The 27,769-nt window shown below is 43.5% G+C and overlaps 1 protein-coding gene across 7 annotated transcripts in view; it reads right to left on the reverse strand.

Annotated features, from left to right (window-relative positions):
- The window catches only part of LOC122556788 (transcription elongation regulator 1), a 109,434-nt gene that overhangs the window by 69,908 nt on the left and 11,757 nt on the right, over positions 1–27,769 (reverse strand). For all 7 annotated transcript variants that reach the window (XM_087995471.1, XM_043703970.2, XM_043703969.2 and 4 more), the window contains exon 3: positions 5,395–5,547. In XM_087995471.1, the coding sequence (XP_087851597.1) occupies positions 5,395–5,547 (153 nt within the window). The remainder of the gene's footprint in view (positions 1–5,394; positions 5,548–27,769) is intronic.

Below are 27,769 nucleotides of genomic sequence, written 5' to 3' on the forward strand. Positions count from 1 at the left end.
AGGATTTCCAGGTGCAATCGCAAGTGTCTTAAACATGTTCAGCAAAAGTTTCCGAATTTACACTTAAGTCCCTTCGAAATAAAGGCTAACATTCAATTTACCTTCCCTGTTACCTGCTGAACTTGGGTGCTAGCTGTTGTGATTCATGGATGAGGATTCCCAAATCCTTCTGTTTTGCACATTTTAAGAAACAAAGACGATAGGAGCAGGAGTAGATCATTCGACCCCTCGAGCCTGTTCCACCATCCAATATCATTATGGTCATTGAGCTCAAAACCTAAAATCCAACCCTCCCACCATAATCCTTGATCCCCTTCGCCACAAGAGCTACATTTACCTCCTTTGTTGTAAACACTGTTTTGGTTTCACTCTCTGTAATAGTGGATGCCACAGACTAACCATTCTCTGTGCGATAAAGCTTCTCATCTCAATCCTGAAAGGCTTACCCCTTATCCTTGAACTATGATCTCTGGTTCTGGACTCACGCACCATTGGAAACCTCATTCCTGCATCTAACTTGTCTAGTCCTATTAGAATTTTTGGGTTTTTGAGATCCCCCACCTCATTATTATAAACTCCAGTGAATACAATAGTGACCAAGTTGATCTCTCTTCATACATCAGTAGTGTTGTCCAAGGAATCAATCTGGTAAACCTTCTCGGCACTCCCTCTATAGCAAAAGTACTGTCTCTTCAAAGGAGACCAAAACTGCACACAATATTCCAGGTGAAGCCTCAACAGTGCCCTGTATGATTGCAGTAAGACATCCTCAGTCCAGTACTCAAGGGCCTGTGCCCGAACACACACTGCTCATTCCTGAAGAAGGGCCTGTGCCCGAAACGTCGAATCTCCTGTTCCCTGGATGCTGCCTGACCTGCTGTGCTGTTCCAGCAATAAAGTTTCAACTTTGATCTCCAGCATCTGCAGACCTCACTTTCTCCTCGAACTCACCCTCGGAACGCGCAGCCCTCCACTCCCTCCGTTCCAACCCCAACCTCACCATCAAACCAGCTGACAAGGGAGGCGCAGTAGTAGTTTGGCGCACTGACCTTTACACCGCTGAGGCCAAACGCCAGCTCGCAGATACCTCCTCCTACCGTCCCCTTGACCATGACCCCACCCCCCACCACCAAACCATCATCTCCCAGACCGTCCATAACCTCATCACCTCAGGGGACCTCCCATCCACCGCCTCCAACCTCATAGTCCCACAACCCCGCACCGCCCGTTTCTACCTCCTGCCCAAAATCCACAAACCTGACTGCCCCGGACGACCCATCGTCTCAGCCTGCTCCTGCCCAACCGAACTCATCTCGGCATACCTCGACACGGTCCTGTCCCCATTAGTCCAAGAACTCCCCACCTACGTTCGTGACACCACCCACGCCCTCCACCTCCTCCAGGATTTCCGCTTCCCCGGTCCCCAACGCCTCATCTTCACCATGGACATCCAGTCCCTGTACACCTCCATCCCCCATCACGAAGGACTCAAAGCACTCCGCTTCTTCCTTTCCCGCCGTACCACCCAGTACCCTTCCACCGACACCCTCCTTCGACTGACCGAACTGGTCCTCACCCTGAACAACTTTTCTTTCCAATCCTCCCACTTTCTCCAAACAAAAGGAGTAGCCATGGGCACCCGCATGGGCCCCAGCTATGCCTGCCTCTTCGTAGGGTATGTGGAACAATCCATCTTCCGCAACTACACTGGCCCCACCCCCCATCTTTTTCTTCGCTACATTGATGACTGTATCGGCGCTACCTCGTGCTCCCACGAGGAGGTTGAACAGTTCATCCACTACACTAACACCTTCCACCCCGACCTCAAATTCACCTGGACAGTCTCGGACTCCTCCCTCCCCTTCCTAGACCTTTCTGTTTCTATCTCAGGCGACCGAATCAACACGGACATCTACTACAAACCAACCGACTCCCACAGCTACCTGGACTACACCTCCTCCCATCCTGCCCCCTGTAAAAACGCCATCCCATTCTCCCAATTCCTTCGTCTCCGCCGCATCTGCTCCCAGGAGGACCAGTTCAAAATACGTACAACACAGATGGCCTCCTTCTTCAAGGACCGCAATTTCCCCCCCGACGTGGTCGACGGTGCCCTCCACCGCATCTCCTCCACTTCCCGCTCCTCCGCCCTTGAGCCCCGCCCCTCCAACCGCCACCAGGACAGAACCCCACTGGTCCTCACCTACCACCCCACCAATCTCCATGTACAGCGCATCATCCGCCGTCACTTCCGCCACCTCCAAACAGACCCCAGCACCAAGGATATATTTCCCTCCCCTCCCCTATCAGCTTTCCGTAGAGACCACTCCCTCCGCGACTCCCTTGTCAGATCCACACCCCCCACCGACCCAACCTCCACTCCCGGCACCTTCCCTTGCAACCGCAGGAGGTGCAACACTTGCGCCCACACCTCCCCCCTCACTTCTCTCCAAGGCCCCAAGGGAAACTTCCATATCCGCCACAGATTCACCTGCACCTCCACCCACATCATCTACTGCATCCGCTGCAGCCGGTGTGGCCTCCTCTATATTGGGGAGACAGGCCGCCTACTTGCGGAGCGATTCAGAGAGCACCTCTGGGCCACCCGGACGAACCAACCCAACCAACCTGTGGCACAGCATTTCAACTCCCCCTCCCACTCCACCGAGGATATGCAGGTCATTGGACTCATCCACCGCCAAACCACAACAACCCGACGGTCGGAGGAGGAGCGTCTTATCTTCCGACTGGGAACCCTCCAACCGCAGGGGATGAACTTGGACTTCACCAGTTTCTTCATCCCCCCTCCCCCCACCTTGTCTCAGCCGGATCCCTCCAGCCCGGCACCGCCTTCCTGACCTGCAGTCTTCTTCTTGACCTCTCCGCCTCCATCCTACTCCGACCTATCACCCTCACCTTGACCTCTTTCCACCTATCACATTTCCAACTCCCCTCCTCCAAGTCCCTCCTCCCTACCTTTTATCTTCTCCTGCTGAACACTCTCTGCTCATTCCTGAAGAAGGGCCTGTGCCCGAAACGTCGAATCTCCTGTTCCCTGGATGCTGCCTGACCTGCTGTGCTGTTCCAGCAATAAAGTTTCAACTTTGATCTCCAGCATCTGCAGACCTCACTTTCTACTCAAATCCTTTCACTACAAAGGTCAATACATAACTGTCTTCTTCACTGTCCGTTACATCTGTGTGCTTCCTTTGTGACCAATGCATGGGAACACCCAGGTCTCACTGAAAATTCCTCTCCTTCAATTCACAGCCAAAGAATAATTTGTACTCCTAATTTGCAATCAAAGGTGGATAAGCTCACATTATTCTGCATTTGTCATGAATTTGCCCAGTCATTCAGCCTATCCAAATCACACTGCAACATCTCTGTATCTTCCTCACAAACCTGAATCCGTTTTTTAATAAAGTCACCGAAAAGATTGATGAGGGGAGAGCGGCAGACACTGTTAACTTGAACTTTAGTAAAGCCTTTGACAAGAGTCCACATGGTAGACTAGTAACGTTAGATCACATGGGATTCAGGGTGAGCCTGCCAATCGGATACAAAATTGGCTTTATGGTAGGAAGCAGAAGGTGATGGTGGGAGGGTTGTTCTTTGCACTGGAGGCCTGTGATGGTGGTGTTCCACAGGGACTAGGTCCACTTTTATTTGTCATTTATATACATGATTTGGATGAAAATATAGGAGGCATAGTTAGTAAGTTTGCAGATGACATGAAAATTGGTGGTATACTGGAGAGTAAAGGTGGTTATCTAAGATTACAAAGAGATCTTGATTAATTGGGTCAATAGGCTGAGTAGTGGTGGACTGAATTTAATTTAGATAAATGTGAAGTACTGCACTTTGGTAATACAAACAAGGACAGGACTTATGCAGTTAATGGTAGGGCCTTGGGTAGTGTTGTAGAACAGACAAACAATTACATACCTGTAATCCTCAGTCTGAAAGCTGAGGAAAAGGTAGACAAGATGGTTAAGATGACAGGCAGGAGGCTTGAAGAACAGGAGATAAAGTTGTCGACATTTTGGACGTAACCCTTCTTCAGGACTGGGGGTGGGTGTCAGGGGAGCTGCAGTCATCTGCAGAGCTACAGACAAAGGGTTGGCAGGGACAGGGTGGTGAAGTGGGGATAGGTGAAAACAGGCAGAGGTTACGACCTGATTGGTTAATGGGATGCTGCCTGGCTTGCTGTGTTCTTCCAGCCTCCTGCCTGTCTACTTTGGATTCCAGCATCTGCAGATTTTCTTTTGTCTCTAATCTAGAATGGTTAAGGCAGCTTTTAAAACGGTTGCCTTCATTGCTCAGACCTTTTGAGTATAAGCGTAGGAACATCATGTTGTGGTTCTACAGGACGTTGGTGAGGACTCTTCTGCAGTCGTGTGCAGTTCTGGTTGCCCTGTTAAAGGAAGGATATTATTAAACTGGAGAGGGTTCAGAAAAGATTTACCAAGTTGTTACTGGGAATGCAAGGTTTGAGATATAAAAATAGACTGGAAAGGCTAAATTTTCTTTTGACTGGAGTGTAGGAGGTTGAGGGCTAAAGTTATTGAGGTTTCAAATATCATGAGTGATATAAATAAGGTGAATGACAATGGCCCTTTCCCTCATGTGAGGGAGTTCAAAACTAGGGGGCATATTTTTAGGGTGAGAGAAGACATTTAAAAAGGACATGAAAGGCAATTTTTTATTTTTAAAAAAAAAGAGGATTGTGTCTGTGGAATGAATTGCTAGAGAAAGGTGGATGCAGGGATAGTTACAATGTTCAAAAGACATATGGATAAGTTCATGAATAGGCAAGATTTGGAGGGATATGGGCCAAGCGCAGGTAGGTGGGACTAGTTTAATTTGGGAATATGGTCAGCATGGACCTGTTGGACTGAAGGGTCTGTTTCCATGCTGTCTGACTCATAGTTCAACTTTCCACCAAATTTTGCATCATCAGCAATTTTTGACAGAATACATTTAATTCCCTAATTTAAATCATTAACATATATCATGAATAGTTGGGATGCTCATCCCAATCGACTTGTTATTGCCAGCGATTCAGAAAAAGATAGTCTATCCCCTTCATTCCTGCTGCTAAAGTGCATTTTTCCACATTACATTGCATCAAGTTTTTGACCATTTGCTCAAGCAGTCTATATTTTTCTGCAGACTTTTCGAATCATCCCCACCACTTGCCTTCCCATATATTTTTGTGTCATATGTATACTTGGCTACAATACATTATTTTCCATATCCATGTCTGTCGGAATAAGATATTTAAGGGGAAGGCCATTAAAATAACCCTAACTTTCCATACTCAAGATTTTAAACAATTTTAAAAATAGTTTCACCTTTTAAAGCACTGACCCAGAATTCTCCAAGACTTACTTTTCCTTCTGGGGTTTTGTTTTCCACCCAAATCTCTTCATTGTTCGGTAAACCAGGTGCTGCTGGAGCAGAAACCGGAGGCATCCCTGGTGGAAATATCATTCCAGGTGGTGGGGGCATATTGGTCATAGGAGGCGGCATGAAAGGTGGTCTCTGGAAAATAAATTAGCAAGGTCAAAATTATCCAGTGTGAATTGAACCAAATAAACAATGACAAAAGCATGTGCCCCTAAAACAGCAATATAGAGTCATAGAGGTGTACAGCATGGAAACAGACCCTTTGGTCCAAATTGCCCATGCCGACCAAATATCCCAACCCAATCTAATCCCACCTGTCAGCACCCGGCTCATATCCCTCCAAACCCTTCCTATTCATATACCCATCCAGATGCCTCTTAAATGTTGCACTTGTACCAGCCTCCACCACTTCCTCTGGCAGCTCATTCCATACATGTACCACCCTCTGCATGAAAATGTTGCCTCTGGAGGTCTCTTTTATATCTTTCCCCTCTCACCCTAAGCCTATGCCCTCTGGTTCTGGACTCCCCGACTCCAGGGAAATGACTTTGTCTATTTATCCTATCCATGCCCCTCATAAATTTGTAAACCTCAAATTTGTCACCCCTCAGTCTCCGACGCTCCAGGGAAAACAGCCCCAGCCTGTTCAGCCTCTCCCTATAGCTCAAATTCTCCAACCCTGGCAACATCCTTTAAAGAATACATTTAATATGTTTTCAGTGGAGAGATAAAGCACTTTTTCTTGCACTAATATGTGGTCAAAAGTTTGCAAATCTAAATAGAAGAACAGAATCAAAATAATACATTTATAGAAGACTAACAATGAATAGTAGGACTCCAGGAAGTAACCTTGCTGTGCGTTATCCACAAATTCTTGAAGGCTGCAGAGCAGTGTGTGGGTAGGATGATAAAAGGTGGTGAGTTGGATACTTGTCTTCATGAGTAAGGAAGTCAATCTTTTTAAGATATTTGATAAATCACAGCTGTATTAGTCTGCAGCTCTGGTTACCACATGACAGAAAATATGTAATTGCATGAGTGAGGGTGTAAAGAAGATTCACCGGAATGGTGCCTAGCTGGAGCAAATCAGCTCTAACGTGAGACTAGAGAGACTGGGATTATTTGCATAAGAGCAGAGAAAGACAAGGGGGAAGTTGACTGAGGCATTCAAAGTTTGGAAGGACATGGATTTAGTAGATAGGAACGAACTTTTTCCACAAGTTTTTCCATAACCAAGGGCACAGTTTTAAGGTGCAGGTGGTTTAGAGGGAATTTGAGGGAAAACAAAATTCACCAGAGGGTGCTGGGTATCTGGAACTCACTACCTAAAAGGCGGCGGAGGCAAGAACTCAAGTTGTTTTTAAATAATTTAGATGTGCACTTCAAACACCATAGCCTAAAAGGTTAAGGACTAGAATTTGGGATTGGAGTAATAAGTGCTTGATAACGGGAGTTTCCTCCGGGTGCTCCAGTTTCCTCCTGGAGCAGGTTAGGTGAACTGGCCGTGCTAAATTGCCCATACTGTTCAGGGATGCCCAGGTTAGGTGCATTAGTCAGGGGTAAATATAGGAGAATGGGTCTGGGTGGGTTACTCTTCAGAGGGTCAGTGTGGACTTGTTGGGCTGAAGAGCCTGTTTCCACACTGTTGGGATTCTATTCAAAAAGCTGGCACGGATACACGGGTCTTCACGTGGTGCGATAGTCTACAACTTAAGATTAAGTTTCAAGAAACCTTTGGAGGTGCAAACTAGCTGCGGGTGGCTGTTGATCCAAAAGGCATACAATCCTGTTAAGTCACTGGCCCTGTACCTCAGGTTTGACATCGAGGCAAAGCATGTCACCCAAAGCAATACCTTGCTTCCTATGAAGTGCAGTGTCTCTTCATTTTCCATATCTAGGTAACTGTATGGAGTCCAAGGGTCAAACAAAAACCTCAGTTACTGTATTTGAGAGCTAGACATATCACATGCCATTGTTGATTTTCAAATGTTAGAGGATAAACACCAATGCACAAAACATTTCAGCTATCAAAGAGATTGGTACTCGGGTTAAAAAAATTAGCACACACTCAATTTTTGAACATAATCAACATCGTCTGAAATGCATGCATCCCAATGTACGAAGTAAAGACCGATTTTAGATGTGATATTCTAAATGAAGCTCTCAAAATTCTCAAATTTGGAATCACTAACAGTTACTGTAAACAAATTAAATGTGAAGGTACGAAAGGTACACAATCCTTGGGGCCAGTTGGTTTTTCGGAATTGTTTGAATTTCAGAATAAATGACATTTTCACAGTGAAATTTTTAAAATTACCTAACAGCAGATGCACGTGTAAATAGCATGAGCGCTGAGACACAATTGATGCCTGTCAGTGCTGGGCCATGCCGCCACATCACACCTGAGTGACGTGGTTAGAGTTGGTGTGGAGTTGGGTCTCGTGTTCGCACACCAAAATGACCCTCCACTTTCCAAGAAGAAAAATTCAGATTTCGGAATTTCAGATAAATAGTTGTGTATCTGTGGCTCATAATAAATATTTGCACAATCATTTTCAGAATTTCAGATAAGGAGATGGGAGAAAACTTCTAGCTGAGGAAAAATAATTGCCTGCCAGGTTAAAAGGAAGTGCACAATCAGCAAAAATGAGTCTTGAGCTCTCTCTAAAGGGTGCTCTTATTCAACAACCCAAGATCTGTGATTATCTCATCAGAAAGGCAAATGGCAACTCTCCTAAATCTACATTCCTTCAACTCCGCACTTCATCGCATCCTAAAGTTTCACTGCTCATCAGTACCTCAGCTGTCAAGATCCTAGTTTTAGAATGCTTTCTGAAACCCATCTTCTCTCTCCCTTTAAGATATTCCTTCAAACTACTTTTACAACTAAACTTTCAGTCATCGTGCCTATTATCTCAAGCCAGTGTCAATTTTTATTCGATAATAGTGGCGTCCTAGGTCTCTCGGAACAGGTTTTACATGGAGATAACATTAGCAAAGCTTTGTCTAAAGTTCCAAGCTGTATTTTATATTCAAAGTGAGCCCTCAATAATGTTCCTGTGGAGCACTGCTTCACATCAGGAATACCTGAGCTTGTCTAATTCAATACATTGCATGGTTGGGACAATGTTCAAAGCATTGCTTTCTCAAACATTCAAAAACACATTTCCGATACAGAGAAACAGACACATTAGGAAAAGTCTAACCAAGGAGGGAGTCAATTTAAATGTTTAAAACAGGACTTCTATTTAGAACTTCACCACCTTTTCCAGGTCATCCCATATACTTGAATTATTTCCTACTGTAGTCACTTCTCTAATGTGAGTGATTCCAACAACAAATCAGCAGTGGAAATGTTCTATGTACAGTCTAGAGGTAAACAGTGAGTTTATATCATTTTGGTATTACTTGAAGCCTTGTTGGCAGCTTGAGAGAGAAACAGTGCCAGTTGTTTTTAAAGATCCTATTTGAAAAAGTAGGATGTTCCAATCATTTGCATCACACATAAATCAGTCTTTCTTGCAGAATTTGAGATGCCACAAAAGGTAGTTAGACACCAAACCCACCATTGACTTCAACAAGAAGTCAACCTGATTATTTTCTCAAGTTCTAGCCAAAGTTCTATATGCAGCAAATCCTCCATGAGCAGCACTCAGCTAGTAAAACAGCATTCTACTAGAATATTGTTCAGTAACCATCAAAATATCATATTCGGGAGCCTCCTTCACAGTGCAACATTACACAACATTGTACTAAAGGGAGAAAGGGACAGCAGAAACTGGGAAAGTGACTGGAAAGCTTGGTAGAGTCTTGTTACATCAAGCAAAGAAAGTAGAAGGGTTCGTAACAATCAAAAACATCAGCTCTGTTGGCTCTCAAATATGAAAAATTAAACAACTCAACGTTCTGAGCAAGAAAACAGATTTTCAAGAATAACTTGTGACCCTCTGATATGAAGTTCTCTCAGTAAATGGAAAGAAGAAGCCTATGTGAAGATCAAGATTCCCAAATCCTGGTGGGAAATTCCACTCCCTTGTATGAGATCACATCATGCAGATTTCAACCGTCTTTGTCTGTGGCATTCTAATTAATCACAGCTGAGTCAACAATGAATCTTTCAACAGGCTTCAATATTTGTAACTCATGAAGGAAATAAAAACATCTCAGGTTACCAATTTTAATACCTATCCAGTTTTGAGGAGTGTGAAAATGCATACATACATGTCAAAAGATGTCAATATTAAGTTTCATCCTAATGCCTCCTTGGTCAAATAACGCACGAAACAAGACATTTGACAAAGTGTTGCTTGGATGAAGTCCAAGTAATATCCATCAAAAAGATAACACTTAACAAATCCCATAGAACAAAGCAGCATAATTCTAAGATACTAGCAAAAATAGATGAAATTTTGCACATAGCCATGAGATCTTAACAAGATCCAGCATTTGCATCCCACAGCAGCTGTAAAGGCCTGTCAACGCACGCAGCTTGGTACATGTCAATGCCATACATTAATGGCACAGTTCCTATTTATTTATGCACACATATGTTTGGACATGATTGCTGAAAAACATTGAGTGACTGTAGCGAATTTAATTGTGACCATAGCGAATTTAGTTGTGACCATATTTACGTCCATTAGCTTCATATACACGCAGAGGAAAAGGGAAAGCAAAACACCACTCTTGATAGAAGTACAGCCTGGCAGTTTTAGGTGGCTCAGAGACTTGAGAGGTCAAATACACTATTGAAATCAATGCTCTCATTGATTTGGGCAAATTTCAAGCTGTCAACACAAAATTCTCTTGGTGTTTTGATTTAGGATTTAGCCATCAATGCAGCAAGAACCCATCCAAACATCCAGACTCTCAATTTTTCACAAACAGTCATTAAGAAATAAAAACACATGCAGAATGGAGTTGCCTGAGCTTCTGGCCCACTGGCTATAGGCTGAAACTTGTAATGATACATAACTGGGTGTCAGATGTTGACGAAATTACATTTCATTCTAGTACCTCTGTAGTTACATAACCAATTGACAAGACCCTTCTCAAATTATCACTCGGAGGAGATCTAGGAAATAATCTCAAATTCTAACCTTGCCAACAGATTCCTAGAACAAAGCAGTATAATCTAGGATTGCCATCAAGTTAAGGAAAAGCAGAGGCCTTGTGACACACCATTTGTGTTTTGTTCATATTCATAGTCATTATGCTCGAGTAAAATTTGCACGCCATTTCAAAATTTTAGCTTCCCCACTTCCAAATAAATGTTTGGATCCAGAGCCATGGCAACACACAAAGCAGCTAAAGATCAAAATCACAACTATTTTCTCCCAATGATCATCCCAACCGAAGAAAAATGAAATCCATTGCTGCCTGGTCAAATATATCTGCAAACCAGAGCATCAGTTCTCCCTTTGTCTCAAAATCTTGGTTTCACCATGTTTATAAACAAAATGGGCATTTTTCCAAGGAGTACTATTTTATATTTACTTGCACATTAATATTATATTAACTATTAATGACAATTTTTAAGCACATTAAAAATTACAACGATTTTGCTCAGTTTTATTGTTAAATTAAAGCCAAATCAAAATAAGATATTCATTGAAACATTAATAAGCAGCCTGTGGCTACATTTCCTTGGCATGCATGTCAATTCTTGAGGTCCCACCTCGATGACCTTCACGTCCCACTGGTTGAGAAAAACGGAAATACAATATATTATCTTCACAACAGGCAACATTGTCACAGTCATTTATTGAACAGTAGAGAATTTTTTTGATGCATCCTTCTGGCATGACAGCATTGAGTGAGCAAAATGTTTTACCACATGGCACAGAGTATGGGGTGAGACGGAGATGGGAGGAAGGAGAGTAACAAAAACTAAAAAGACCAAGATCCACTACAGGGAAATCATAACGTTACAGTTTAACAGCACATATAAAAAGTGATTAAGTCATTACTCCCCTTGATGAAGCCATCATCACGTTAAATAAGTCAAGTTTCTTATTTGATTTTCAAAGTTCTCTCCCGCTCCTGAAGGCACTGATTGCTGCTGGAACATGGTTTCACTGAAACTCCTGTCTCTTGATACTTCCCCAATTGAGTATTCTACAAGCTGAGGCTCAATAGTTATTTCTAGTAGGGGGTAGGGTGTGTGCGCATCTTTAGTGGAATTTCAGTTGAGCTTGATCTTACTCAGATGCCAACAAAAACATTTTAGCAAACAGCAAAATGAAGTGAAAACCTCAGCTGCTTTTCCACCTCCACTTCCCATCACTGCTCTGTGGCACAAAGGCCGACTGCAGCCCTGGCTGACACAGCAGCAGCAATCATGGGAGGTGCTGTTTATCATGAGGCGCCAAAATGAACGCTGCTTTTTGGCAATTTGGCTACTTACCAATTCAATCAACATCAATGCAATAGATGTTCAGGTTGCTGTCACAAAGTACTTGGTGCACAAATGGATTTAGATTATGCAGAAAAAAAACTCCATCTTTTGCTGTGAAATGCTTTTTAGACAGTCTGGACAGCATAAGTGACAGCACATAACTGCAAGTTCTTTCTGCCTTGGATGGAGGTTTTCGCACTTAGCAGTAGGGGTAGAGGTTCATTGGAAATCAGATCAATGTGAGGAGACATTATTTAAACATATCCTGATTGGGGTTTGGCAGGACAGATTCGAAGATATTGTTTCCTCTTGTAGGACAATCTAGGATCACAGCACATAGTCTCAAAATAAGGTATCATTCATTTAAATTTTTATTTGCTGAATGTGGGCATTACTCGCTGGCCATCCTGTCCCTATATGCCCTTGAGAAGGTGGTGGTGAGCTGCATTCTTGCACCGTTGCAGTCCATATGCTGACGGAAAACCCACAATGCCATGTGGGAAGGAATTCCAGGATTTTGACCAAGCAATAGTGAAGGAGTGCCGATTTATTTCCAAGTCAGGGTGGTGAATGGCTTGAGGGGAACTGGAAGGTGGTGTTGTTCCCATGTACTTGCTGCCCTTGTCTTTCTAGATGCAAGTGGTCATGGGGTTGGAGGTTAGTGTCTAAAGATCTTCGACCACTTTCTGTGCTGCATCTTGTAGATACTACACACTCAGTACAGGAGCAAATTAATGGTTGTGGATGCAGCACCAATGAAGCCAACTGCTTTGTTTCAGATGGTGTCAAGCTGCGTCCACCTAGGCAAGTGGTGAATATTCTATCACACTCCTGACTTATGCTTTGGAGATGGTGGGCATGCTTTGGGGAATCAAGAGATGAATTACTCATTGTAGTACTCCTGGCCTCTGACCTCATCCTGTAGCCACCGTGTGTTGATGTGGTGAGTCCAGTTGAGTTTCTGGTCAATGGTACACCCCCACCCATCCCCCCCAAGATGTTAATGGGGGGGTGGTGGGGGTTGGGTGTAATTCAGTGAATGTTAGGGATAGTTAGCTTCTCCCCTATTGGAGAAGGTCATAGCTTGGCTTTTGTGTGGTGTGAATATTACTTGCCACTTGACAGCCCAAACCTGGATACTGTCCAGACTTTGTTGTATTTGAATATATACTGCTTCAGCATCTGAGGAGTAATGAATGGTACTGAACATCTCCACTTCTAAATTTTTGTTGGAGGGAAGGTCACAGATGAAGCAGCTGACGATGGTTCTGCCAAGGACACTAATTTGAGGAACTCCTGCAGAGATGACAACTGTCTTCCGACAATCACAACCATCTTCCTATGTGGTAGGTTTAAGTCCAACCTGCAAGAGTTTTTCCCCCCCATACCCACTAAATCAATGGTTGCTATGGTTTGTTGATGTCACACTCAGTCAAATGCAGCCTTGATGTCAAGGACTGTCATGCTCACTCCATTCTAGAATTCAGCTTTTTTCCAATTTTGAACCATCAGGAGTTGACTGGCCCTGGCGGAACCCAACTGGGTGCCAGTGAGCAAGTTATTGCTGAACAGGTGCGACTTGATAGCACTATTCATGACATTCTCCATCTTTTTACTGGTGATCAAGAGTAGACTGATGGGCGGTAATTGGCTGGAGTCGGATTTGACCTGCTTTTTATGTAGAGGACATGCCTAGGAAACTTTCCATATTGCCAAGTAGATGCCAGTGTTCTAACTGTCCTGGAACAACTTATCGAGGGGAGCTGCAAGTATTGAAGCAGAATCTTTAGTATTACTGCCAGAATGTTGTCAGGGCTCATCACCTTTGCATTATTCAGTGTCTCAAACAGTTTCTTAATATCACGTGGAGCGAATCGAAATGACTGAAGACTGGTATGTAAATACTGGGGACCACTGGAGGAGATCAAAATGGATCATCCACTTCAGGCTGAAGATTGCTGTGAAAGCTTCAGGTTTATCTTTTGCACCAGTGTGTTGGACTCTTCCGTCATTGACGACAGATATATCTAAGGAGATTGCTCCTCCAGTCGTTTAACTGTTCACCACTATTCACAACTGGATGTGGCAGGACTAGAGCTTAGATCTGATTTTCTGGGATCGCTATCTCTGTCTATGTTGTGGAATTGAAGGCCTGTACTATACCTCTAAGAGAGAGTTAAAGTTGAAAAGCTGTCATGTGACTGAGTGCAGGCTCAGAGTTACTGGACAATGGTGAAAATGTAACATTGGAGCTGTTAACTCAGATAACTCACAACCATTCGAATTCAACCAGCCCCAAGATACTGAAACCTAATGAAATTTGAGTTTGACTGTTTTGACAACATCACCAATGAGATGATCCGATGTTTTGGGGTATAAAAAGCCGGTATTTTGAACAGTTAGCCAAAGACATAGAGCACCTACTGCTATCAATAGGATGCCTGCAGACCCTCTCCCTAAAAGGTACCTTTTTCACATGAAACATCTTTGCAGTAGAAGATTGAAGACGACCCGGGGAAATCTAGAGAGAGAGGAAGTTCAACATATAAAGGCGATACCTGGTTTTGAAAATTGATTTGCTGCAAAGTTTATAGGGCTTTACCGAATCAGTATATTGTTATGGAATGGGAGGTAGATAAATCGTTAAAACAAAGGAGGCTTACAATTATAGATAGTTATTGTTTAATGTTCTCTGCTGGAATTAAAGAATAATTTTTAAAGTTAATTTTTTTCTTTAAATAGTGGCATTTGGGTAGTTCTCTGTCACTCATACTTTAACAGATTAAGAGGCGATTGGAGCTTTTCTGTGTGCAAGTTAGCGGAAGGGATTACTCCGTGACGTAACAATCTATCATTTGCTGCTTATGGTATTGGCATGCAAGTAGTCAAATTTGGTAGCTTCACTTGGTTGACACCTTGTTTTCAGGTAAGCCTGGTGCTGGAATGCCCTTATTAACTCTCCACTGGACCATAGTTGAGCCCCGAGCTTGATGGTAATGGGTGAGTGGGTGATATGGTCAGGCCATGCGGTTACAGATTGTGCTGGACTACAATTCTGCTGTTGTTGATGGTTCACAGCACCTCATGGATACCTGGTCTTGAGTTGTTAGATCTGTTCAAAGTCTGTCCCATTTATCTCTGTGATAATGCCACACAACAGGATGGAAGTTATTCTTAACGCGAAGGTAGAACTTTGTCTCCATATGGACTGTGCAGTGATCACTCTTACCAATATCGTGGTGGACAGACACATCTGCAGCCAGCAGATTGGTAAGGATGAGGTTTTTCCCTTTTGCTGGTTCCTTCACCACTTGCTAGAGACCTAGTATAGCAGCTATGTCTTTTAGAACTTGACCGACTTCACCAGTAGTACTGTGGCCGAGCCACTCTGGGTGGTGAACACTAAATTCCCCATCCAGAGTGCAGCTTGTGCGCTTGCCATTCTCAGTATGTTAAGTGCTGCTCAACATGGAGGAATTCCAATTCGTTGGCCAAGGGAGGAAGTTACGTGGCAATCAGCAGGCATTTTCTTTGCCCATCTTTAATCAGAAGCCAAGAGACTTCATGAGGTATGGAAACAATGTTGAGGACTCCCACAGTAACTGCCTCCCGACTGTATGCCACAATGGCAGCACCACTGTTGGGTCTGTCCTGCCAGTGAGACAGGACAATCCAGAGATGGTGATGGTGGTGTCTGGGACATTGTCTGTCAGGTACGATTTCGTAAGTATGACTATGTCAGGCTGTTGCTTACTTGTCTGTGAGACAACTCTCCCAATCTTGGCACTAGACCTCCAGATGTTAGAGAGGAGGACTCTCCAGGGTCTACAGGACTATTTCTGCCATTCTCTTTTCCCGTGCTTAGGTCAAAGCCAGGTGATCCATGTGGTTTCACTTCTTTAAGACTCTGTAGCAACTGGGACAAGTGAATGGTTTGCTAGGCCATTTCAGAGACAAAAAAAACTGCAGATGCTGGAATCCGAAGTAGACAGGCAGGAGGCTGGAAGAACACAGCAAGTCACGCAGCATCAGGAGGTGGAGAAATCAGCATTTCAGGTATAACCCACCTTCAGGCCATTTCAGAGGGCAACTGAGAGTCAACCACATTGCTGTGCGTCTAGAGCAAACGTAGGCCAGACCAGGTGAGGATAGCAGATTTCCTTCCCTGAAGGACATTAGTGAACCCAGATAGGTTTTTCTGAAAATCGACAATAGCTTCATGATCATCAGTAGATTTGTAATTCCAGATTATTATTAGTGATAATAATGTCTCCCCATTCAAAATAGATAAGGAATTTCTTTTCTCAATGTGTAGTTAATTGGTGGAATTCTTTAGTGCACACGACTGTTGAGGCTACATCAAGCATATTCAAGGCTGAGATCAACTTTTAACTGGTAATGGGATCAAAGGTGATCAGGTTAATGCAACAAAGTGGAATTGATGACGAACAGATCAGCAGTGATCTCATTCCATGGAACTGCAGATTCAATGGGCTAAATACCCTATAATCTGCTTCTAAAGCTTTAGTGTTATAGGCTTTCGATAACCTACAGTTTTGATCAGATGACAATACCTTTCGATTTTACCTCAATAGAAAAGCCTTAAAATAATCTTTGAGGAATTAAATCTCCAAGGACAGCGCATGGGTATAATTCACCATTTACTAAACATTTACTATAAACCGACTGACTCCCACAGCTACCTAGATTACACCTCCTCCCACCCTGCCCCCTGTAAAAATGCCATCCCATATTCCCAATTCCTTCGTCTCCGCCGCATCTGCTCCCAGGAGGACCAGTTCCAATATCGTACAACCCAGATGGCCTCCTTCTTCAAAGACTGCAATTTCCCCCCAGACGTGATCGATGATGCCCTCCACCACATCTCCTCCACTTCCCGCTCCTCTGCCCTTGAATCCCGCCCTTCCAATCGCCACCAGGACAGAACCCCACTGGTCCTCACCTACCACCCCACCAACCTCCATATACAGCGTATCATCCGTCGTAATTTCCGCCACCTCCAAACGGACTCCACCACCAGGGATACATTTCCCTCCCCTCCCCTATCAGCGTTCCGAAAAGACCACTCCCTCCATGACTCCCTCATCAGGTCCACATCCCCCACCAACCCAACCTTCACTCCCGGCACCTTCCCCTGCAACCACAAGAAATGCAAAACTTGCGCCCACACCTCCCCCCTTACTTCCCTCCAAGGCCCCAAGGGATCCTTCCATATCCGCCACAAATTCACCTGCACCTCCACATACATCATTTATTGCATCCGCTGCACCCGATGTGGCCTCCTCTATATTGGTGAGACAGGCCGCCTACTTGCGGAACGTTTCAGAGAACACCTCTGGGACACCCGGACCAACCAACCCAACCACCCCGTGGCTCAACACTTCAACTCCCCCTCCCGCTCCACCAAGGACATGCAGGTCCTTGGACTCCTCCATCGCCAGACCATAGCAACACGACGGTTGGAGGAAGAGCGCCTCATCTTCCACCTAGGAACCCTCCAACCACAAGGGATGAACTCAGATTTCTCCAGTTTCCTCATTTCCCCTCCCCCAACCTTGTCTCAGTCAAATCCCTCGAACTCAGCACCGCCTTCCTAACTTGCAATCTTCTTCCTGACCTCTCCGCCCCCCACCCCGCCCTATAACCCTCACCTTGACCTCCTTCCACCTATCGCATTTCCAACACCCCTCCCCCAAGTCCCTCCTCCCTACCTTTTATCTTAGCCTGCTGGACACACTTTCCTCATTCCTCAAGAAGGGCTCATGCCCGAAACATCGATTCTCCTGCTCCTTGGATGCTGCCTGACCTGCTGCGCTTTTCCAGCAACACATTTTCAGCTATAATTCACCATGTATCAAAATGTGTGCTACTTGTAGTGCAAGATTTTAAAAAAGAGATAATTGTGTTGCAACTTCCTCAGATGTTAACATTTTACAAAGGAAGATCTTAAATGGCATCTCTATGAGCCATTTTCTAATTGTTAATTGAAGTATTTAAGAGGTGCAAATGAGACATGCAGTCAACATAGCTCATAGGCCATCTGCTCACATTACAACTTTTTCCAAATCTGTTAATAGCTGTCAACTGCAATATTAATGGAGCCACATTAAAACAGATGCAGTTTCTAAATGCTGTAAAACTACAAATTTCAACTCTCAGTGAGTGCTGGAGATGATTAATGTGGAACAACTCTGTACTGAAAGTCCTATCATAGTCATATTGAGTTCTAGAATTTTAATAACAAATCAGAGGCCAAACTCAGGCAGAATTCTACCAGTGTGAAAGTTGACAGGAGTTTTAAAATGATAGCAAAAAAGGAGTAAATTGGTGCAACATGACATTTGCTTACATACTGCAAACCAACTGGCAGCAGGCATTTCATAATCCGTTGTCCTGTGCATTGATAAAAAGACAAATTAAAAATCTGTCCTGTGAGGAAAAGATTTTAATATACATAAATTCAGATTTGGAATTTAAAACACAGGCAGATAAACATAGGTCACTTCTGTGAAACTGTTTTTAAGAAAGTATGAGAGGAGTAATAGGGTGCCTGGGACAAACCCATCAATGTTTATGAATAAGATTCATATGTTAAGGTTATGACTAGCAGAATAAAAACATTCAAGCAATTAGATAAAATTTAACTTCGGAACAGTCAGTACACAACATTTATTTTACAAGTTTCAATTCCTTCATGCGATATGAGCAACTCTGGCTGTGAAAGCAGAGAGCAGTTAAGAATCAACCACATTGCTGAGTCTGGAGTCACATATCTGCCAAACCAGGTAAAGATGGTGGATTTTATTTCCTAAATGGCATGAGTGAACAAGTGGGTTTTCACAATAATGAACAATGATTAAATGGTCACCATTGTGCTAGCTTTTCATTCTAGATTTTCTTTATTAAATTCAAATTCCACCCTCTGCCATGGTGGGATATGAACACTTGTTCCAATAAATATAACTGGTTTACAATTCCAGCGATATGACCACTACGCCACCAACTTCCCATAGATTATCCTTGTGGAGAAATCAATGTTTTACCAAACTCAGTTCAGTGGAACCAGTCATTTCAGAAGTTTTAGGTCCCTAGAATTTGCAAAGCCTCCAAGTCAGGAAAGTTTAAAACCACAAGTGTTCAAAAAACTTAGCAGGTCTAAGAGCACCTGTGGAGAGAAAAGCAGAACTAATGTCGAGTTCAGAGACCTTTTATCTCAACTGGATTTCTACCTATGGCTGCGTTCTCCTCAGTCCATACATTGCTTAGCACACCGCTCCTTCAGCAACTCCTTTTTCTGTGCATGCATTTACTTGGAAGATTGGCTGCTCTTTCAATTGCAAATTGTTTACCATCCATATTGCCAATAGGGTTATTATGAGACCATCAGCAACAGTGTACAGGGTAACCACTCTACGAGGAGCAGCTCCTCACCATTTTACTCCACTTCACTCCTCATTGTGACTTTTCTTGGATTAGCCAGACCGGAAAGTGAATTGTCCTGAGCAAATGGGGATTTCAATGGCAAAATCACCTGTTGCTCCCATGCACTCAGAGCGTCACTACGCAGACATTCAGATAAGCCATGGAACATATTCAAACTTGAGAAAATCTTTGAAAACAATTGAATGACAACTTGAAAATACTGAAGATGGTTGCTAAGAACAAAAGTTTAGACATGTGCTATCTTGAGGTTTTCTGAGACAAAATTAAATTCAAAGTCCTGATTCCAACAGTGATGAAAGAGTTGATTGGTTAACACGAGCGCACGTTAGAAGGGAGACAGTGGCATTAACAGTCGAAACAAAATTTAGTAAGCCCAACAAAACTTGTTCGAAATCACAAGAAAGCAATATTGATCTCATATTGAACATTACTCTGGTGTTCTGTCCAAGTTGAAGCCCATGGAATAGAAGGGACAGTGGCAGGACAAATACAAAATTGCAGACAAGAGTCATATTTTATTGCAATTTTTGAGAAAGGAAGAGAAACAGCAGGATTCTTCGGGGTTAGTACTTGAATACTGCTTCTTTTGATACATATTGATGACTTGGGTTGATGAGACACCTTGAAAATTTGCAGATGATCAAAAAGTTCACAAAGAGGACGGCATGGTGGCTCAGTGGTTACCACTGCTACCTCACAGCACCAGGGACTCAGGTTTGATTCCAACTTCGGACAACTGCACATTCTCCCTGTGTCTGCGTGGGTTTCTTCCTGGTGCTCCAGCTTCCTTCCACAGTCCAAACATGTGCAGGTCAGGTAAACTGATCATGCTAAATTGCCCATAGTGTGTTATGTGTATTAGTCAGAGGTTGGATTATTCTTTGAAGGGTTGGTGTGGACTTGTTGGGCCAAATGGCCTGTTTCCACGCTGTAAGGAATCTAATCTAATCCAATCTTAAATAATAACTGCGAGGAGGATAAGAATAGGCTTCTTGAGGACATGGGCTGGTGGGATGGAATGATGCATGACTTCATGTTTCACTGCACTGAATTTCACCTGTAAATGTACTTTGATACAAAACAAAAGGCCAACAAATATAATGTATCGAATTCTAAAGGGGTGCAGAACTGAAGCCCAAGTGTGTGTGTGTATGTGCGCGTACGTATGTACACGCGCCCGGAAGTTGTTGAGGGTGGAAGAGCAGGGTGACAAAGTGATTATAAAAGAAATATGACATCTTGGGATTCACAGAATACAAATGAAAGGAAGTTCTGTTGCATTTTTTATATAACTCAAGTTGGGCCTGAAATGGAGCAGTGTGTCCAATTCTCTGCACAGGTAAGAAGTAGAAACATGTGATATCTTGAGATTTTCTGAGACAAAATTAAATCAAAGTCCTGATTCCAACAGTGATGAAAGCGTTGATTGGTAGTCACGAGCGTTGACTGGTTAACAAAGATTTAGAAGGTGTGCAGGAGGAATTTAGGAGAACAAATTCAGGAATAAAGGACTTCAGTTATGTGGCAGATTAAAGAAGCTGTTCCTTTTGATTACAGCATAACTAATGTTAACTATTTAGAAAATGAAACAGAGAGAAAACAGAGAATTCTAGATCCTTAGCCTGACATCCATAGTGAGTAAATGTCAGAGTCCAGAATAAAAGGTGGAAAAGAACTATACTTGGAAAACAGTGACAAGATCAGACAGAATCAGCAGGGATTTATGAAAGGCAAGTTTGTAGATGACAAAACTAGGTGGAAGTGAGGAGAATGGCGAGGATGCAGCAAAGATTCTTCAAGAAGATTCGGGGAGGCTGGCACTGAGCAAAATTTGGTAGATCGAATGCTAACTAAAAATTACAGATGTATCTACTTTGGTATGAAAATAATAAAAACATTCTTCTTTTTAAAGGGGGGGGAAAGAGAGTGGGGGAGAATGGGAAACAAAATACAATAACCTAGCGCAAAACAACCAATGGCATACAAAGGAAAACATCTTTCCAGTGAGTGTGTTGGATTTGGAATGCACTACCTTCAACTCTGGAGGAGTAGAAACAACCATGGCTTTTACAAGCCAGCAAGTTAAGCATTAAAAATGTGTTGCTGGAAAACCGCAGGAAGGGCTTCTGCCCGAAACGTCGATTCTCCTTCTCCTTTGATGCTGCCTGACCTGCTGCGCTTTTCCAGCAACACATTTTTAAGCTCTGATTCCCAGCATCTGCAGTCCTCACTTTCTCCTAGCAAGGTAAGCAGACAGAAAATAAGTACATTTTTACAGGGTTACAGGGAGACAGCAAGAGTTAAACTAAATGAACTATCTTCTGAGAGATGCAACATGGACAAACTGACCAGAAGACCTCCTCAAATTCTATGATTCTGACAAGTGGGCAATATTGATATCTGGTGGAAAATCATGGTGCCCATTCTTGGCAATGAGACATTCCCCAAAGAGGTGATTACTGTTTGAGAGAATTTATGCTCAAGATTATAAAACATTCAGCTTTCATACGATAATTTTATTGCACCCTCCTAGTCAATACATTTAAGTCACTGAACTGAATTGTGGACAATTTTCCATGTAACTGGTGAACTCAATTTGTTGAATGCATCATTTACTGAACTATGTAATATTAAAGGGAGCAAAATACAATTTTAAATAAGAAATGCAATGTTGGGAAATATAATGCACAACTAGGCTAGGAATCAGCAATGAAATGAATTACAAGAATGAGTTCAATCAAATTTTCGAACAATAATCCCAAATTCTATTTATTACTAATACAAGTTCTTCTTTTAAAACTTAGCATGATTTCTGTTCCACAATGCTCATTTGAAAAATTATATCACATGAAAACAACCTGACTGAAAAAAAAAATCAGTGCTAGACTATTCATTACTCTTTTGATAACATTAACTTGAAATAGTTTCCCTAATCCTCAGATCTAGTGGTTGAACAGAGATACCTCTGGATTTCTAATATCTATATTAACCCCAAAGTATCTTCTCTTGATCATGTTTCTCCACACAGATCAGCTTTCCTTTAAACTTAGCTCTTTAAATTTCAGGTATGAGACTGATAGAGTTATGTTTAAGTGATCAACTAATCAGCCACTGACTCTCACAATTATCTTGTCTCCCATAGTTACATTGTCAGGCCTTTAAACAAGTCTGTTCCATTCTTGCAATTTTCCACAGATCATGGTGTCTGTTCAGACAATGCAGCTCCCAGTTCCAAAAAAATCAGGGTGGTTCTTTAACTGACATTCTCTCCCACCCCAAAAACTCACACTATTTGCCAGGGTTCTCATGTGTCCCATGCCATGCACTGGAGCTTTCATTTTCCCCTCCCGCTCAACCATAATTAGATTCCCATTGCCTTCTGTTTCTACCACATTACCTGACAATGCTTCTTCTTCCTCAGGCAGCTGAGGAAATTTGGCATGACAGCAAATACCCTTGCCAACTTTATACGTGTGCCATTGAGAGCATTCTGTCTGAATATATCACCACATGGTATCGCAATTGTACGATTCAAGATTGGAGACGGTTACAGAGAGTGGTGAACTGGCTCAGACAATCACAAAGGCCAACCTCCCATTTGCAGAATCTATCCACCAAGCCCACGGTCAAGGAAAGGTCGCCAGTATTCTCAAAGATCCACCCCACCCTGGCAACGTTTTTTAACAACCTCTGCCATCAGGGAGAAGATACAAAGCCTGAACACAGGAACCAGCCGGTTTCACGATAGTTCCTACCCTACTGTTGTTAGAATACTGAATGGACTTTCAAACTCTTAGCATTAGCCTGTACCTGTGTTTTCGTTTTTCCCGCTGTTTACCTATTATTTACTATCTATGCTATTTAACTACGTGGTCTGCCTGTATTGCTCACAAGACAAAGCTTTTCACTGTGCCTCAGTACACGTAACAATAAATTCAATTCAATAAGTGCAAAGAGGAAACCATTGGCAACATATTTCTCTTATCAGCAGCAGTGAACTTTTTTGTGAAGATCAAAAGTTCACGTGAAGTAGGAGTTGATCCATTTGTCTTTCAGTATGGTCAACGTGTATTGGATTTCACATTAAATTCATTTACCTGCCTGTTCTCCAGAACTCACTGCTCTGGAGATAAAGCAAGGACAGTTAACTAGATTAGAGTGGTGCTGGAAAAGCACAGAAGGTCAGGCAGCATCCGAGGAGCAGGAAAATCGACGTTTCGGGCAAAAGCCCTTCATCAGGAATGAGGCAGTGTGCCTGCAGAGTGGAGAGATAAATGAGAGGGGGGGTAAGTAGCATAGAGTACAATAGGTGAATGAGGGTGGGGATGAAGGTGATAGGTTGGGGGGGGGGGGGGGGGGAGAAGGTGGAGTGGATAGGTGAAAAGGAAGATGGACAGGTAGGACAGGTTATGAGGGCAGTGCTGATCTGGAAGGTTGGAGCTGGTGTGAGGTGGGGGAAGGGGAAAATGAGAAAACTGGTGAAATCCACATTGATGCCATGGGGTTGAAGTGTTCCAAGGCGGAAGATGAGGCGTTCTTCCTCCAGGCATCAGGTGGTGAGGGAGTGGCGGTGGAGGCAGCCCACAGCCTCCATGTCCTCAGCTGAGAGGGACGGGGAGTTAAAATGTTGGGCCACAGGGCTGTCTAGTTGATTGGTGCGGGTGTCCCGGAGGCATCCAGTCTCCCCAATGTAGAGGAGACCGCATCGGGAGCACGGATACAATAAATGATATTGGTGGATGTGTAGGTAAAACTTTGATGGATGTGGAAGGCTCCCTTGGGGCATTGGATGGAGGTGAGGGAGGAGGTGTGGGCGCAGGTTTTGAACTCCTGCGGTGGCAGGGGAGGATGCCAGGAAGGGAAGGTGGGTTGTTGGGGGGAGGGGGGGCGTAGACCTGACCAGGTAGTCATGCAGGGAATGGTCTTTACAGAAAGCGGAAATGGGTGGGGAGGGAAATATATCCCTGGTAGTGGGGTCCGTTTGGAGGTGACAGAAATGTCTTCAGATGACGTGGTTTATGCGAAGGTTGGTAGTGTGGAAGATGAGCACCGGGGGGGTCTATCCTTGTTATGGTTGGAGGGGTGGGACGTGGACGAGCTGCGTTGGAGGGCATCTTTAACCACATGGGAAGGGAAATTGCGGTCTCTAAAGGAGGCGGCCATCTGGTGTGTTCTGTGGTGGAACTGGTCCTCCTGGGAGCAGAAACGGCGGAGACGGAGGAATTGGGATGGCATTTTTGCAGGAGGTAGGGTGGGAAGAGGTGTAATCCAGGTAGATGTGGGAGTCTGTGGGTTTGTAAAAATTGTCAGTGTCAAGTCGGTTGTCATTAATGAAGATGGAGAGGTCCAGGAAGGGGAGGGAGGTGTCAGAGATGGTCCAGGTGAACTTAAGGTCGGGGTGGAATGTGTTGGTGAAGTTGATGAATTGCTCAACCTCCTCGCAGGAGCACCAGGTGTTAACTGTCAATCCTAATTCTCAAACCATGCAGGTAGATTCTGATTGGTCAGAATTGGGGTGCAGCATATTCTCAACATTCACTTTATCCTACATTACATTTCAATAAGATAATCAGTTACTCTTTAAGCTCCACCGCTGTGGAGGAGTATGGCTGAGGGGTTGTCTTGTGGACATTACTAACTAACTATGATGTAAACATTTTGTACAAAGGAAGGACTGTTTCCTTTCTTCAGAGGGAGCTTCCCTGAACATGCCTCACAAGCATGGCGAGGACTATTCAGGGTTTCTCCAAAGCTTGTACTGTACTGTGCTTAATAAAATTTGGTTGTCGTTCACAGAAGTTGGTGTGTTGCAGCTGTATCAAGTGTGTAAGAATCCAAGAAAAAAAGAACTTAACACCTTCGAAAATCAAAGTATGCTACCTCTAATTCTTTCTTATTTTCCTGCTACTGCATGGATCTTTGGAACCGCAACTTAATGCATCCAACGCATGGACCATTTGAGCAGATGCTCAACTATGCAGCTTATACCGTCCCCATGGGTACAGATCCTATTCAAACCTTTTTGTAAGACAACCCATTCCTCCCATGAATCAGACAACGGAACATTGTTTGAACCACTTCCAATGCAAGCATATTCCTCAAATAAAGACGCAAAGATTGAGCACAACATTCTACGAGCCGGCTCTCCAACATGATATACAGCTGGAACAAGTCTTAACAAACTTATACACTATCCTTTTTGCATTGAGGATCAATATAACATGTTCCACTTGCTGCATCTGCATGCCAACATTTTGTTGTTTATGTCGAAGGACAAATGCTCTGTATTACAAAGTTCTGCATTACAAAGTTCTACAGTTTCTCTCACTTTCTATTCTTGCTGTCAAACTAGAAATTTCACATTTTCCCACATTATAATCTGCCAGATTTTGAGACACTCAATTCACATATCTAAATCCTTTTGCAAACCCTCTGAATCCTCCTCACAAGTTGCTTTTCAGCCCATCTTTCTATCTGTCAGTAAATGTATTGAGAAAACAGTCAGCCCTTCCATCAAAGTCACTAATATTGATTGAAAATAGCTGATGCCCCAGCACCACCACCCTAAGTTCTACTGACGACATGCTGCTAACCTGAAAACGACCAATTTATCCTATTCTGCTTCCGAATGGCTTGCCAATCCTCTATCCATGTTATTATACCCAACACCATTAATTTTTTTTGTGACACCTTGACTTTTGCAAACTCAAATACACTTTATGCTCCCCTTTGACTACCTGGAGGAACAACACCTCATCTCCCCCCTTGGGACCCTACAACCCCACAGCATCAATGTAGATTTTACCAGTTTCCTCATTTCCCCCACCTTATCCTAGTTCCAACCTTCCAACTCGACAATGCCTTCATGACCTGTCCATCTTCATTCCCAACTATCCGCTCCAGCCTCCTCTCTGATCTATCACCATTTCCCCAGTCTCCATCTGCCTATTGCACTCTCACCTAACTTTTCCCCAAGCCCCACCGCCTCCCATTAATCTCACCACCCTCTTGGCTCACAGCCTCATTCCTGATGAAGGGCTTTTGCCCAAAACGTCGATTTTTCTGCTCCTCGGATGCTGCCTGACCTGCTGTTCGTTTCCAGCGGCACACTCTCTACTCTGATCTCCACCATCTGCTATCTTTACTTTCACCTTTTAACAATCGGTGTCATCTCAGCTAAGGTAATGCATTGAAGGTGTGAAGTTAAAGTCTGTCTGTGTCCCAATGTTAAGTCAGACTGATTCTATTATTGAAGTGGGAGTTACAGAATCTTACATGGATTTATGCAGTTTTTCAGAAAAAATAAAATGTAATTCTGCAAGCGCAAATTGAACCCACAAACCTATACGTGTGTGTCTCTGTGTGTGAGACAGAGAGAGAGACAGAGAGACAGAGAGAGAGACAGAGAGAGAGAGAGAGAGAGAGAGAGAGAGAGAGAGAGAGAGAGAGAGCGCGAGCGAGCGAGCGCCTTAGAGTGCAATCGAGACCGATAGAGTGGATGAATGGACACAGTACAACAATCACCAGCCAGGAGTGTTCTCTCCCAGTGGGGGAAACACTTCAGGAGTCCAGGACATTCAGCCTTGGACCTTCAGGTGACCATCCTTCAAAGCAGACTTCAGGACACGCAACAACGCAAAGTGGCCAAGCAGAGGCTGATAGCCAAGTTCAGTACTCATAGGGATAGCTTCAACCGCACCCCACCACACTATACACTCTCTCACACACACACAAGCGTGCGTGTATACATACACACACTTTCAGACACACACACACTCACGCAGACCCTCTTTTATATGCTCACACAAACACCCCCACACTCTCATCCACACACACACCCGTTCACAGACTTTACCCCATTACACTCACATACAGAAACACGCTCTCTCACAGACACTCTCACCCCCACACGCACACACTCACTCGGTCTACCCTGAGTGCGCACACACACACATGTTTGTGGGGTGAATTTGTACTTACAGAATTACATTTTATTTTGCTCAAAAACGTCATAAATCCAGGTTTCTGTAACCTCCACTTCAGAAACAGAATCAGTCTGACCGAACATTGGGACACAGACAGACTTTAGGTTAACACCTTCAATGCATCATCTGAGTTGAGATGACACATACTGTTAAAAGCTATCTTATGAATGTAACTTTATAAAAGCACTAGGATTTACATCTGAAGGAATTGAAACTAACATGGTCATTCTAAAAGATGAAAGACGTAAGCTAAATTTGTTTAATATTACGTTCCATGACACTGCAATCCTGTTGCTATAAAGTCTTTGTCTTATGATTCTGCTCCATGACCACCTGACGTTGAAGCAGCACTTCGAAAGCTAGTGATTCCAAATAAGCCTGCTGAACTATAACCTGCTGCTGTATGATTTTTACCTAAAACTGTAGTAGCAAGTTTGCTTCATTGGGTTACACCTGAAATGTTGATTTCTCCACCTCCTGTTGCTGTCTGGCTAGCCACGTTCTTCCAGCC

This window comes from Chiloscyllium plagiosum, unplaced genomic scaffold, assembly GCF_037043375.1.
Source record: "Chiloscyllium plagiosum isolate Xiang-an unplaced genomic scaffold, Cpla_swu_hap1 HiC_scaffold_16, whole genome shotgun sequence".
In the NCBI taxonomy this organism is placed as follows: Eukaryota; Metazoa; Chordata; class Chondrichthyes; order Orectolobiformes; family Hemiscylliidae; genus Chiloscyllium; species Chiloscyllium plagiosum.